Raw genomic sequence first — 14,414 nt, forward strand, 5'->3', positions numbered from 1 at the left:
GATGTTATGGCAGCCCTGAACGCTGCGAGGTTCTGGAAAACCAAACATTTGCAAAGTATTAGTGCATGATTTCACACGCCACCCGGGCTGCCCCGGAGCTCTCAGCGGTGTCCTTTGGCTGCTCTCCACATCCTGCTCTGCAGGGTGGTGGCTCACACCAGTCACAGCCGTACCTGGAACCAAGATTTGCATACAAGGGAGAGAAATAAATTCAGTCAAGTTTCCGGAACAAGAGTGTAACAACAGGAAAAGGCAGCAGGCTTCAAGGGTTTAGAAAGAGTTTCATGGAATAGGATCCTTCCTGTTTCACCGTCACCCGTCTGGGCTTTTTCTGTGTGATTTTTCAAAAAAATATTAGCAGATTTGAAAATACAACTATCATTTAACTATTGAAATGTGCTTTCTCTTGAGACTAACATCTGGATTTACTAGATTAACATCGTACGTGCTTGGAATAGACACTAAACTGGCTTCATTCAACCAGTGCCAATGTAAGCTTTTGCGGATTTGAGAAACTGAAACTGTCTTCAAAAACAGAAGGAAAAAAATAAGACGCCAAGTCAAGCAAGCAGGCTGACATGGGAAACCCGACGCAGAAGTCTATAAATAACGTACTTAACTGCCTCAATCCAGCACTCAAAAGCAAACAGTTTACCCAAAAGAAAACGGTTTATGACTTCTGTGGAACTAAAAAGGTGCTTTTATAAGTAAGTCTTCAACTCGCAAGCGCTTCCCATTGACATCCTGTCACATCTCACCCTTGCACCTCATCTCTGTGTACGCTCTGTGATTATACAATGGATAAATAAGCCGTATCGGGACTTCCATCTCTCCTCATCTTCTCAAAGACAGTTCATCCCAAACAGGAAGGAGGAAAATAAATCCACCCCCAACAAAACAAAAAACACCTGCCCTTGCTCTGTTGACTGAAGGCTAGAAGGTTGAGAACAGACATCCGGAAAGTTATCATTTAAAAAGTTTCCAGTCCAAGCCTGCATAAAGCAAGAGCTGGAGGGTGACAGCTGCCCCAGAAATCCCCCTTACCTGCGGAAAGCCAACACTGTCTGCATCACTTGATCCGTTCACAATATTGCTTTTAGGAGGGAACGGGCTTTTGGTTTTCTCATCGTCCGGATCCTGCCCACGTTTCAGTGGGTCTTTCCTTTGATTTGGATGGGTTTCAGGACCAGGCCTGTCCTCCACTAAGCGCCTCAGTACTTGATCCTTCAAGCGCTCCGTTTCACTTCGGCTCTTTCTACGTTTGCTGTCTGATGCTCTGGCTGCAGCCTCACCACTGGGGCTCGCTGCTACGTCGCCTTGCAGGAGTTCCACCCCGTTATTTGCCAGGCTCCATTTCTGGAAGGACCTCCGCAGTCTTTTTTTCCCTGGGACAGGGACGCCCCAGTGCAACCACCTGCGAAGCCAGGTCTTTGCGTCGCTTCCTGTTTGAAGCTTTAAGTGCTCTGTGCTTTTGGATTTCTTTAAAAACACCAAAACGGAATCAGAAGAGCCAGTCCTGTTCGCCTGACACATGGCAGGCAGAGTGCAGTTCACCTGGATGCACATATTTTCCAAGAACCAAAAGGCATCACAGGTGGGGCTCTGGCAGCAAGCAGTCTGACAGGACTGCACAGTATGAAATCCTTCCAGAAGCTGTAAGTGATGACCCTCCCACGATCTCAAATGTCCACCAAGCAGGATCGTCCCTGGTTCACACTTAGATCTGTTCCAGTTTGCATCTGGGAAAGGGAAGACAAAAAACAATTCTCAGTTTTTCAAAGCAGTGGACAATAAAACCTCATCGCTATTGCCAAGATGAATTCAGAGCACAGAAGTAACATGGGAGACAGGGTACAGAACAGTTCGACAAAGGCTTCCTGGAATCCAGACCTGGCCTTAGTGTCTTTGCATCACGTTTTAAACATTAATCTGCTATCTGCCCATCTTCTATCAAACGGACCACGAGCCATTTGACGTAATTTCAGAGTCAAGTTACTTCAGACCTCAGATCAGGGGCAAAGCAGCAACTGCTCTGCACATGGATTTTTCTTTTTAGCATGAAAAATTGGAGTGCTTGCAGGGATCAATGGATTAAAGGCTTCCAAAATTCAGAGCTCTACAGATTAAGGACTGCCTAAAAATAGACTAATGACCTATGGGACTGCTACACTGTGCTGTGTTCAGCATCCGAGGGATAATAGGTCACTAGAAGATTACTTTACAAACTATGTCACTGGACTCCGAGTTGTGCAGCTGGACACTATGCTCCAGATCCGGCTCCCTGTCAGGAAGGGAGTTCTTGAACACAACGCAAATGGGAAAACCCTTTTTCTCTGTTATAATAAAGAAGCCTGAATTTAACTTCTAATACCCGATCGCCATTTCTTGACAGCATTTAAAGAAGAGTTCAGTAACGCACTGTTGTTTCAGTAACTCTGAATGAATACAGAATTCATGTTGAATTACAGCCACGTTCACTACAGTAGGACTAAAACTAACAGGCATGTAAGTAAGGCTGCTGATCCATCTGTCTGTCTCCACTGAAAAGAATTCTCATCCCACTTCTCCTGGCACTTCCAAGTCACAAACACATTAAAATAGAATCTGTTGAGGCCCAGAAGAAAAGCCACACAAATCTCCATGTCGTTATCCACCGAACAGAAGTAATCTGGTGATGGCACTGCAGTGTGTTTTATCAGGCTTGAAGAGAGTCACGCAAGGCCCCCCGCCAACACTACTGTGACACCCTGCTGACCAGGACAGGCTCAGGTCGCAGGAAGCTTTCCAAGTGCCAAACACTACACAGACGAAAGTGGAGAGGAGGAGATCCTCCTCTGAGCAAATCTGCAGCTCACAAGCAGTGATCGACCTCCTGGAACACCAGTCCTGGAAAACTCTGGGAACACACCAATACAGGCAACTGCAAGCATCTTCCACCCCGGACATTTTAGGTTACTTTTGATTTAAGGACTTTAAATCCCTGCCACAGACACTTACCTCACACTAATGATGTGGCACTGAACTCTGCCCCTCTGAATCACAGCTAATACCCAAAGGTGGCGACACAAACGTACTGTGACCTTCCCCCTCCTCCTGCACCAACCCCCAGCATCTCCTGAATAACCTCGTACGACCACAGAAAGCAAGCAGGGATGATGGAGGATGCATTTCATTGTAACTCAGTTATCCCAAACACCACAGTAGCTGTAACAGCTCTTTTCCTACTGGTCATCAAGGACGTCCAAACGCAGCGACCTTCTCACCCCGAAGGGATCAGACAATTGTTTAAAAGAACGGGTGACGGCCATGTCCATGCTCCTTTGTGCAATCTCTTGAAACATCAAGAATCTTAACCCAAAACGGGAACTCACACCACACGGAAAGTTTCTTTTTGAGACATCAGCAAGGAAGAAGCAGAAGCGTTATTTATAGCTTATTTGTGAGGCCAGCTCAGCAAAGACGAGGCTCCAGAAAGCTGGCATCAGCTGCAACAGAAGGCGCTCGAGATCTGTGCCCAAGCCACGGGGGACCAGAGCTCTCTGCAGGTGTCTGAACCCAGAGCTGCAAGGAAGGAGGGGAAGCTCTTCCCTTGAGAAACGTCCAACTGCAACGTGTAAGTGAAACGTTGCGTATGTTCAACAGAAAGAGACGTTGACAACAGCACCTTTAAGATCAGCGCAGTCCTTGTCACTCCTCATCAGCACGCAGCACTTCCTTCGAGAGCAAACAGACGGCAGCCTGCCCGGGGCAGGCATCTGACCTCGTTCCACTCCGAGGTGCTCGGACTGACAGCCACCCTGCCACGAGGCTGCGCGCACAGGCAGGGACGAGCACCTGGCACCAGCCTGACGGGCCTGGGATGAGGGCAGAGTCCAAGGAGGGGGCTGTACACACCAAAGGTACGTGTGGATACAGGCCACACGCACGCTGGACTTGGAGAAAGAAGTAGCAAATGGAAGGATAATGCTCGTGCTGTGCCCTTCGAGAGGGTCTTACCTGTAAAGACTCAAGCAGGTCTAAAAAAAAATAAATCACTGCCTGTGAAAGGTGAAGCATTGTCCCTAATACGTCCCGTACAAAAGGGAAATGTGATGCTTTCCACATCCCTAAAACCCCTGCTCCCCAACTCAGGCGCGAGCCCTGGCTCACACACACCACACAAATTAACTAAATACAGAACCCAGGGAAGCTCAACAGGAGCTTTCCAGCATCAACCCTGGAACTAAGCACAAACGGAACGTGGCACATTTAAGAGAATGGATCCCAGATACTCCGTGTGAGAAACTACCACATACACAAGAATTATATTTATTCATTTAAAATTTAAAAACTGAATCCCCACAAGCATCTCCTAGGTATGCCAGAGCCATGACTGAACCCAGATGACAAACCGCCACCATGCTGAGAGCATTCTGCTTCTCTTTTAACCGCTAAGTCAAGATGCAGAGTTGGAATTATGTTTTGGCCAGATTTCATTTCCAGTGCTCTGCTAATGCCCACCTAGGACATGTTTACCTGAAATTAGCCGACACGGTTTCCATATCGCTGTACACGGACAGCTTAAAACTCAGTTAACTCAGAGAAACAACGGAAGTTAAAAGGCAACGGGCAATGCGCTGTGGCAGCAGTCTAGATGTGCATTTCTCACAGAACCATACTGATTTTCAGCTGTGCAGTTCCTACGGCGTTTGGCAGGCACCGCAGATTCACACAACTTTACTGAAGCACGATGGCAGAAAGCAGAGCTCTTCAATCCACATTTGCATTTCATCTCCGGTCTGCCAGGAAAATTCACACAGCCTCTTCACGAAACACTGCCTCCCTGCAGTCCTACAGCAGCACCCTAAGGGCCAGACGAACGGTGATGGGAGCCCCACGCTGCTCCCTGCAGCCTTGCGAACGGGGATCTCCCCAGAACTGGGTGCAGCGCCTGCCCTAGGCAGACGTGGGACTGTACCAAACAGGAGGCAGCTGTGAGCACAGGCAGAGTTACCAACTTCAGGTTATTAAGACAGAAGCTGTCCGTTCAGCCCCTTCCAGTTCTTTGTGCCAGACACACCGTTTCTGCCATTTTCTTCTTCTCTAGGATCAGTAAAAAAACGCTCTCCTTCTCAATCTGTGGAGTTCCTGCCCCTGCGGAGCAGCTCACAGCTGAACAGCAGGAGAATGAAACGGGTAGGAACAGTTTCTATTAATAAGCTCAGGTTCATAGACTTACTCAGGCAGTTAATCCCTAATGATACCAGATTAATGATTAAAGACTTGACTGCACAGACTTTTTTTTTTAATCCGTCACATGTAACCAAGTATGTCAACGTAATTCCTCTTAGGTAACGCCACACGATCACATAAGTTTCCACGCAAACACGATTCCTCTTCAGTTTAACAAACCTGCTGCTTAAGTGACACATACAAAACCAGAAGAACAGAAATGCTCTACACATAATCACTTTTGTTTTCACACAAGCATCAGCCTTCGTGGTTTTTAACTCTCCCAAGGAGGTAAACACTCAAAGCCACAGTGCTGGCCAGAGCACCGTGCAAGATCAACATATGATTCAGAGCTCTAACTTCTAGGATATCGCTAGAGACAGGAAACGTTAAGTACGAAGTCCGGTCTACAAGGAAACACAATCCATCTGGCACACCATTGAAACACAAAGTGCTGAGAACACTTCACTAGGAACAGGAATACAACTCCATTTTTCCAGGTTCTAAATTAGCAGATGAAGATCTCACAGCTCGTTAGCTCAGTCAAGCTTACTGGTAGGTGTCAAGAAATGCCCAGTGAAACAATAGGCATTGTGGCACCCTACAGAACATATCCAGGGATGAAAGAAGCAGAGCAGAACAACCCCTTTTCCTCTCTTGCTGCCATTAAGACATTAAGACCTTCCTGCAAGTGGGAGCTGTCGCATGGGTTAATAAATACTGAAGACACCACTGCCTTCAGCCTCTAATTCACTGCAAATTGAAGAAAACGGCCACAGAACAAGCTTTCTTCACAAAGGTCTGGTAAATGCTATGTGCACACATGGTAAAACCACCACCTCTGGGTGAAGATGCATCTTCAAAATACTCACAGAAACTTAACCCATCTCTCCGAAAAAAGAGAGAATCTGATCTTTTTTAGATACAAGAAAAAAATCCCATCCAGGCCATTACATGAAAGCAGCCATCCAAGCCGCCGATTTGGTTATTTACTTGAGCAGTTGGTTGGTTACTCAAGTTTGAACAGGAAATAAAAGCCAAACAATATTCACCAGTGGGCAAATACAGACTATTGACACTGGGTTTGGGGGAGTCTTAAATATAAGAGGGCTAAAAAAAAAAAAAAGTTCTTCCCTTTCCAACCTCTTTTGGGTATCGCCTAGATTAAATTATTATCCAGAATATCACTTGATTCCTTTTGGGAAAAGGAAATAAAGAAAAAAGACACTTGCCTCAGAGAAAACTCTCTGTGAGAGACAGACAAATACCCAAAAGACAGACACCCTACTGCCAACTACTTGGTTACTCAAAATAGCAGTTGGTTATGAGAGCGATATAGCATTATACAAGACACCCCCCTCGTGCCCCACACCTGTCCACAGAGTTTTATTTATCCTAGGACTTTGACAGATCGTTTAGCAACTATCAAATTTGTTTTTAATCTGCTACAAAGTCTAGCAGCTAACAATTTCACCTTCCTTTCAGAATATTTCAAACAAACGAGAGGGATCAATACAATCAAGAACAGATACGCGGCCCCAGACAGAACAGAAGAATCACCTGTCGAGGAGCACAAGGCACACAGGCAAGCACACAGGTAGAACAGCTGCAGACTTCTCAGCTCCCTTGCAGGTCTTTCCAGGCAATATCGTGACAGAAACGGAGCGCTGATGCTGAACTTGGCTTCCAGCCTCTTCTCCATGGCCTTTGCGAGCAGCAACAGGGTTCTAGAAATGTATGAAAAACAGAAAACATCTACTGGCAACTGGAATATTGTCACAAGGACCCAGTCAACATAATGAAGAGCATGAAGCACTTGTGGAGGAAAAGGAACATCTAATCTTATCTGCTGTGACTTTGTCCAGCTGCTGCTAAGTAATTATCAATGTCACCAGGCGAAACCAAGACCTTTAGCAGCAGAATTTCCAGTTGGGAACTGCAGCAGTTCACCCTCTCATCACCCCTGTGATTTCCCTTTCTAGTCTCCACCACTTTCAGCACCAAATTATCCAAAAGCGTAGTCTGCTGGACTCCTGAGACACATTTGGGTTCAGATACGCCACAGCTGATAGCTACCCACCCAGCCCCACCGGGGGCACACGGACGTCGATAAACCCCGCACAGCTGCTCGGCGCCGTCATCGCTTGCACGTCGGTGCTGCCTGGTGCCAGCCACAAACAAACAGAGACGAGAACACAACGGCGCCGAGCTAAAGGCCCATTTTGCCTCATATTTCACTCTGCAGGGTGCAAAAAATGAAAGCATCGATGCTCCTCTGCCTTTCTAGGAGAAAGGCTGCCTCACGTGTTCCTGAAACCCACATCAGCACTAGGTGATGTGTGCTAGAAAGAAACGTATCTATAAAATATCTAATGTATCTATAAAATATTCTATATATTATATAGATTTCTACATAGATATATTTTATATACCTATTTACATCTCTTATTTATATCTTATTAGTTATTTACTAGTTATTTCTTACTAGTTATTTGTATCTCTTTATTATCTAGCTCACAAGCAATAACCAATATCTATAGATCTATATTTCCAAGGAGAAATAAAGCGCTGTTAGGCACCAGGAGCTCAACCTGTCATCACCGAAGGCTCAAAAAGGAGCATCAGCGCAGCCCTGACCAGCGCACCGCTTAAAAACTCATTATTTGCTAAATTTAGGGGGAATTTGGCTCCAACATGGGCACCGAGAGGCACACGGGGGGCGGGAGGGAAGGGGTCCTGAGGGTGCCGGGTCCCGAGGGACACCCCCGGGGGGCTACGGGACGAGGGCTGGGGGGGCCTGAGGGGGGTCCCCACACACTGGGGGGGTCCCCACAGACCGGAGGGGTCCCCACACAACGGGGGGGGGGGGGGGGGGGTCCCCTCGTTCATCCCCCCGTCTCCCGGTGCCCGTCGGTGCCCCGGGCACGTACCAGCGGCGCACGGTGAGGCGAGGCGAGCTCCGCTGCTCCTCGGCGGCCTCAGGCGGGCGGCGGGGCCCGGAGCGCGGCGGGGCGGGGGGCGCCGGGGCCGCCTCCTCCTCCTGCCCCGCGGCCATGGCGGCGGCGGCGTCGCCTCAGGAGCGGCGGGTGCCCGCTCCCTTCCCCTACCCCGGAAGCCCGCCCACACCTCCCGGAACCGGAACCGACGCCGGGGCGGTCTGTGAGGGCAGCCCCTCGCCGGTACCGGGCCCTCGCAGCCGGCTGGGCCCGGCTCGGTGCGGAGCCCCCCCCCCCCCGTCCCGCTGCCACCCGCCGGCCTGGCCGTCACGGGTGGTTTGCCCACAGTCGTGCGAGGGGGCCGTTGGCTTCGGGGACTGCCCAATAAGGTGCCCGGCGATTGGTTGGCGGAGCGGAGGGAGAGCGCGGTTTGGCTGCGAGGCGGAGCGGGGCCGTGAGGCCGGGCTGGGGGTGGAAGGGCCGCGAGGGGATGGCGTGAGGGGGTGGGTGCTGCCCCGAAAACAGCGTCACTCGGGGAAGATCGGGGTTCCTCGGCAGCGAGGGGAGCTGGTGGCGTTCCTCAGCTGGGCTACGGCCTAATTCTGGGTGTGGGGTTGGGGGTGTCCCCCCCTCAGCTCCCCGCCCTGTCCCTTCAGCTCCCCGCCCTGTCCCTTCAGCTCCCTGTCCTTTTTCCCCTCAGCTCCCCGTCGTTTCTGCTCAGTTCCTGCGCCGCCGGCCCCGTCGCCATGGCCTCAGGCTCCGGAGCTGCACCCAAGGGTGCTGCGGGTGCCAGGAGCGCGACGCTGAAGAGGTGCCTCGACGTGCTGCGAGACGCCAGCAGCGACAGCGAGCAGTTTGCTGCCTTGCTTCTGGTAAGGGTCAGAAGGGCAAGATGCTTCAAATGGTTAGTTTGATGTTCCCGCCAGCAAAACGGGCATCGTCTCTCCTTTGTTTGGGTATGGTGATGGTTAGTTAACGTTGCCACAGCTCTAGAAGCCCTCTGGTAAAGCTCTGGATTAGCACTTCGACTAGCGACCAGCTCAGCGGTCAGGGGTTCACTTTTCTGCACCCATGAGATACAATTTTGCTTCTTATTTGATAATTCAGTTCTCTAAAGTTGTTAAAGCCTTAGCAAAGCTTCTTGTTATGCTGTGCCCTCACCCCTGGTTTGCCTTACAGGTGACCAAAGCAGTCAGAGCCGGAGAACTGGACTCAAAGACCCGTCGCCAGATCTTTGACGCAATTGGATTCACGTTTCCAAATCGCCTGCTGACCTCCAGGGAGCCCCCTTCGGGCTGTCCCGAGCACACCTTCAGGGCACTTGGCCTTACTCTGTTGGCATGTTTCTGCACCGATCCGGAGTTAGCTGGCCACTCCCAGATCCTGAACAAAATCCCAACCTTCAATGACGTCCTGGTTTCCCCCTGTAATCCGGACAGCACTTCCATGATCGATGATGCATACCAGTGCCTGACTGCTGTCATGGCTACGCCCAGGGGTCCCAGAGAGCTGGTGACCAAAGGAACAGTGGCTGCCCTCTGCCACGCCTATGTGAATGGCAATTATGGCTCTGACCGTGCCTTGACGCTGCTCTTAGGGCTGCTGGCTGTAGCAGAGGTGAAGTGCTGGCAGAGAGATGCTCCGCACCTCCTGGCCGTGCTGAGCAAGCTTTCTGAAGAGTTTCTCAAGGCTGAAGACATGACCAAATTTGAGCTGTGCGAGCTTTTGCCTCACTTTATCCCCCTTTCATCACCACTCACACGGGACTCGAAGGGCTCTGAGTGCCTCCATAGAATTTACAAAGGGCTGGCCAAAATTTTGGGCAGTAAACTCAGCCATTCACAGCGGGACCCTGCTCTGAAGCTTGCTGCCTGCCTTATGCAGGCCTGTGGGTCAGAGTGGATCCCAGCAGGGAGTACCGGTAGCAAGTTCCTGGCCTTGCTGGTGAACTTGGCTTGTGTGGAGGTCCGCCTGACCCTAGAGGAGCCAGATCCCATGGAGACGGAGGGGAAAAAAGAAGTGGTAACGGCCTGCTATGTCCTCATGGAGATGGGCATCCAGGAGTGTCTGAAAGAAGAAGAATCACTGCTGGAAGAAGCGCAGAAAATGCAGCTCATAAGGATCATGGAGGAAGCATTTGGAGCTGTAATATTTTACTTGAGGCAGGTAAGGCAGAACTTTCAAGCAGAGGGCACGTCTGATGTCCCTTTGTTGTGGTTTAACCCTGGCAGGCAGCTAAGTACCACACAGCCGCTCGCTCGTTCTTCCCAGGAGGGATGGGGGAGAGAATCGGAAAGGTAAAAGCGAGAGAATTCCTGGGTCAAGATGAAAACACTGAACACTTAAAATGGTTCTTACTGGTCTCAAAGCTACGTGTAGGTACAGGATGATGTGGCCAGTCTGATAGATCACAAGATAGCAAATTAATAACTCCATGATCACCGTGATTCTTGTTTTTCTATTCCATCCCTTTCCTACCGCTAAATAATAAAGAGAATTAGCATATGCCATGGCTGCAGAAGTCCAGACCGGCTCTGTCAGCTCAGCAGCTCATGGACGTAGCTGTGTAGACCAAAATACGCATCTTGGCCCACCGTGGTTTTCATGCCGGAGGTACCTAGTGAGGACAGGGGCTCTGACATGTAATTTTCTGTCTGCCTCTTCACACAGGTTAAAGAGGAGGAGCTGCAAGACCCTTTCATATTTGCTTCTGTCCGAATCCTTGGAGCCTGGATGGCAGAAGAGACGTCCGCCCTCAAGCAGGAAATCTGTGAGCTGCTGCCTTTCCTCGTTCGTTACGCCAAGAAGCTTTTCAAAGAGAGCAGCACAGCTGAGGGTCTTCCCCAGACGGATGGCGTGCAGGCTGGGCTGGCCAGCACTGAAGGCTCTGTCTTACCCCAGGACGCTCTGAGGTGTGTATTTTAAGCATTGAGCTGGTAAGTTTCACCACAAAAGAGCTCAACTCTTTTTCCTGGCTCCAGCGAAACGCATCCTGCATTTAGGTCAAGTTCTTGTTGATCCTTTCCTGTGAAAGAGGCAACTGGAACTGCCGCAGCGCGATGCAGCTGTCCAAGCCCTCTGTGTATGACTAATGTGAGATGGCAGCTGCTTACAAATAAGACTAAGAGGCAGGGAAGGACTTGTGGAAGCTGTGCATCAGGGCTTTAGCTGTAGCAAGCAGAGGAAAGAATAGGGCCTTTATGGAAGCAGATCAGCCTACATGGTCTCTTCTTTGAGGTTTCAATACTTTCCCTCAGGCGTGAGGAACTCAGCACTGTGTTGCTGGTTGAGCTGATTTTGAGAGTCATTTCTCTTTTCTGTTCTCCCTGCAGGACCGATTCTACGGCCCCTTTTTTCTCCTGGTTGGATGCAAATGCAGGGCTTAGATCCAGCTCTCTGCGTTCTACCTTGCGTTTTCAATTTCTTTCCCCTTCTAGATTTCTGCTGCCTGGCTTTTGCCATTTAACAGCCGAGGACAGGCCCAGGGAAATCCTCATCTCAGAAGGGGCACCGGCGCTGCTGTGTGACTACTTCCTGCATCAGTGGAAGGGGCTGACCTCCGAGCCTGGGTCCCTAACTCCCCTGACAAGCACTGAAATGAGCCTACAGACTGCGTGTGGGATTTTCCTTAACCTGGTCGTGACCGCACCCGAGCTCATCAGGTAACAGAGCTGCAGAAGCTTGTTTTAAGCTTGTCAGTCAGAGGGTGCAACGTGAAATGAGCTTGCAGGATCTTTTAAGACACTGTACTGAAAAAGGGATGTCCCTTTTCTCAGTGCCCATCACATTACCTTCTTGATGCTGCGTTTCCCTTTGAAGTTTTCAGGTGTGTCTGGCTCTGATCAGGAAGTGACTCAGGGTTTCCTTTCTCTCTAGGCAAGAGAAAACCTTTTGCTCCTTGATGGACACGTTGCTGAAGTCTCTTCCATTTCTGCTACCTCAGAAGGATCACCTGGTTCTAGCAGCCAACGTTGCCACTCTGGGCTTGATGATGGCCAGGATCCTTGCAAGTTCAGCAGGTGAGAAGTGTTCCCGCTGGCAAAGCTGCGCATCGCTCTGCACAGGCAGAAGCTGGGCTCTGGGTGGGTAGGCTGGAGGAAACAAACACGAGGGAAGCAGGCCTGGTTTCAGGTGAGATTTCTGTCACTGAAAACGTGACAAAGGCAAAAACCTGGAATATGTAGGAAATTCAGCAGGCTGAGGGGCTGGGAAGCAGCACGGGTTAAGAGATTTCTACAGCAGGAGCGTGGTGTTCTGCTCCCTGACAGCTCTGCTGCAGGCAGACACACTGAAGCATCCCTCCTGTAGCCGAGTAAGCGTTGTACCAGCTCATGCATTTCCTTTTCCTTCCAGTTCTTCAGGGAACCCAGTCTGCCAAGGAGTTTTTCGGAGCCACCATTCGCTTCCTGTCAGAGGCCCACATCACCCAAGCAGACCCCAGCAGCTGCTGCTCGGCCCTGGCCGTGTCCCCTGCCTACGCCAGTGCCTGGGGTGACATCCGTGAGCTCTGGCTCCTGGGGATGCAGGCGTTGGCCGGCTGCGTGCCGCTCTTCCCCTGGCTGCCGCAAGCCGTCCTCCAGGCGCGGTGGCTGGAAGGCCTCTCGGAGGTACTGACGCGCGTTGCTCCGGCCTCGGTGGATTTTGAACTCGTTGCTGCTTTCCAGGGCGTGCTGCTCGAGCTGGCCAGAGCCAGCAAGCCGTGCAGGGAAGTGATCCTGTCCCACCACGGGGAGGAGTGGGCCAACCTGTATGGCATGGCAGCTTTGGAACAGTGTCTGTCCGAGCGATAGAGCCTCTGTTCAGCAGCACCCTGGTGCGGCAAGCGAAGCCAGGCACCCGCACGAGATCTGTTCAGCATTTCTCACGCACCCTTTGGTGCCAGTGACAACGAGAGGCATTTTAACGACCAGCTTCATAAAACCGGAGCAATGCAGCGGAGCTCAACAGGATTTGTTCTGTCCAGAACCCGACGTGAAGAACTGTTGGTGCCTCAGAACATTTCAAGATGTCCCTGCTTGACCTTCTGTCAGTACTTTGTTTTAAAAACAACCCATTTTGTTATTAAAGAGGTTTTCTATTGCATCATTTTTCAAACTCCTGCAGCGCTGGGATTTATTTCTGCTTAGGGCCCTGGGATGTCGCCTGCTTCTCCCTTTTACATGCTTCCCAATTTTGTCAGAGTAATCGCTTCAGAATGTCACCTTTCCTTCTGTCAAAGGTCCGTGTGTTGGTAAAGTAGCTCGGCACTACAAGTAGAAGTCTGCAAAAGGCAGGAACACAAAGAGCTTTAAAATATACCAGTGAGAATAACTCCATAATTTGGCACAGCTGTCCCCTTCTGGTTTGGGGGTGCCCAAAGGCCCTTTGTGTGTTCCCACCTGTGACTAGGGCCATCACCCCACATCCATGCCTAGAAAGAAAGCCCTTACAGCACCCGTAAAACACCTGCACAAAGCCCAGCCCTGATTTGTGGTGGTTGCTCACGCTGCCTCTTGCAGCAGGGATGGGATGTGCAGGGAGAGTTTTCTGGTCTTGCAGGGAGCGGAATTCTTCAACCTGCAAAGACCTTGGCTCTCTTTGGAGCCTCAGACAAGGATTAAGAAACAGAAATGGATGGATTACACCTCACCGTCTCCCTGCAGACTTTGCAGAAGAGGACGGCCAGATGTAAAAACGTAGGTGATGTATGACGTACATCGCTTGCGCCACTGGCTTTGCAGCCTGAGCTGTCAGCCCTAGGGTGCCCCGTGAGCCTGAAAGCGTAAAAAAACCCAAACAAACAAAAACCAGAACTGGCAGCCTGGATGGAGCGGTGGTTGGAGCTGGGCTGATTCCGCCAGGCGCAGAGCTCCCTGCTCGGGCTGCAGCCGGGAGCTTCGAGGCGTTTCCACCAGGTGTCACCCTAAGAGCTCTTTGGGAGAGGCATCGTCAGCGGGGACCGGGTCTGGCAGGCAGGACAGACACACGGCACTGACCCCGCCTGCCTGCAAAGCCTTGGGGAGGGGGGACCCGTGGAATCGCCAGATTGAGAGAAAAAACAAGCGAGGAGCTGTCTCGAAAAGAGGGCTGACGCTGGGAGCATTCCTGCTTAATACCATATTTTTAACTCACCGTTTCATGAAGGCAAAATGCCTTACATAACCAGAGAGGAGGCGCCTGCTGTCTGCTGTTGTTCGGGAAAAGTATCTTTCTGATCTTGCCAGCTCAGCCCTGAAAAGTTAATGCAAGTTGAAACAAAGGTAGGTGCTACCAGCAGAAAGCGATGCA

General features: G+C 50.6%; 2 protein-coding genes across 4 annotated transcripts in view; one reads left to right on the forward strand and one right to left on the reverse strand.

Annotated features, from left to right (window-relative positions):
- KIAA0319L (KIAA0319 like) overlaps window positions 1–8,299 on the reverse strand; it is a 31,482-nt gene extending 23,183 nt beyond the window's left edge. Inside the window, exons 1-3 of the mRNA XM_035562051.2 lie at window positions 8,142–8,299; window positions 6,772–6,938; window positions 1,045–1,739 (exon numbers count right to left, since the gene is read on the reverse strand). Of these exons, the coding sequence (XP_035417944.1) occupies window positions 1,045–1,739; window positions 6,772–6,913 (837 nt within the window). The 5' untranslated portion in view covers window positions 6,914–6,938; window positions 8,142–8,299. The remainder of the gene's footprint in view (window positions 1–1,044; window positions 1,740–6,771; window positions 6,939–8,141) is intronic.
- A 44-nt stretch (window positions 8,300–8,343) lies between these two features.
- NCDN (neurochondrin) lies at window positions 8,344–13,243 on the forward strand. Of its 3 annotated transcripts, none has more exons than XM_035562065.2 (7): window positions 8,344–8,536; window positions 8,848–9,019; window positions 9,327–10,313; window positions 10,818–11,059; window positions 11,585–11,809; window positions 12,024–12,166; window positions 12,501–13,243. In XM_035562065.2, exons 2-7 carry the CDS (start codon window positions 8,894–8,896, stop codon window positions 12,935–12,937), a joined length of 2,160 nt encoding a protein of 719 aa, XP_035417958.1. In that variant the 5' UTR covers window positions 8,344–8,536; window positions 8,848–8,893; the 3' UTR covers window positions 12,938–13,243. The 3 variants fall into 3 exon arrangements, with proteins under 3 accessions (XP_035417958.1, XP_050571147.1, XP_050571148.1); XM_050715190.1 differs by having other exon boundaries at window positions 8,355–8,536; window positions 11,480–11,809; window positions 12,501–13,238; XM_050715191.1 differs by lacking the exon at window positions 8,344–8,536 and adding an exon at window positions 8,560–8,650 and having other exon boundaries at window positions 12,501–13,229.
- The last annotated feature ends 1,171 nt before the right edge of the window (window positions 13,244–14,414 follow it).

The sequence above is a fragment of the Cygnus atratus genome, chromosome 23, assembly GCF_013377495.2.
Source record: "Cygnus atratus isolate AKBS03 ecotype Queensland, Australia chromosome 23, CAtr_DNAZoo_HiC_assembly, whole genome shotgun sequence".
NCBI classification, from domain to species: Eukaryota; Metazoa; Chordata; class Aves; order Anseriformes; family Anatidae; genus Cygnus; species Cygnus atratus.

What these genes read in the sequence shown, in the direction of transcription:
- NCDN (XM_050715190.1), top strand. Translation starts at nt 8,894, where the DNA reads ATGGCCTCAGGCTCCGGAGCTGCACCCAAGGGTGCTGCGGGTGCCAGG. An exon ending in TAATATTTTACTTGAGGCAG is followed by an intron (nt 10,314 to 10,817) that starts GTAAGGCAGAAC and finishes CTCTTCACACAG; the next exon opens with GTTAAAGAGGAGGAGCTGCA. An exon ending in ACCGCACCCGAGCTCATCAG is followed by an intron (nt 11,810 to 12,023) that starts GTAACAGAGCTG and finishes CTTTCTCTCTAG; the next exon opens with GCAAGAGAAAACCTTTTGCT.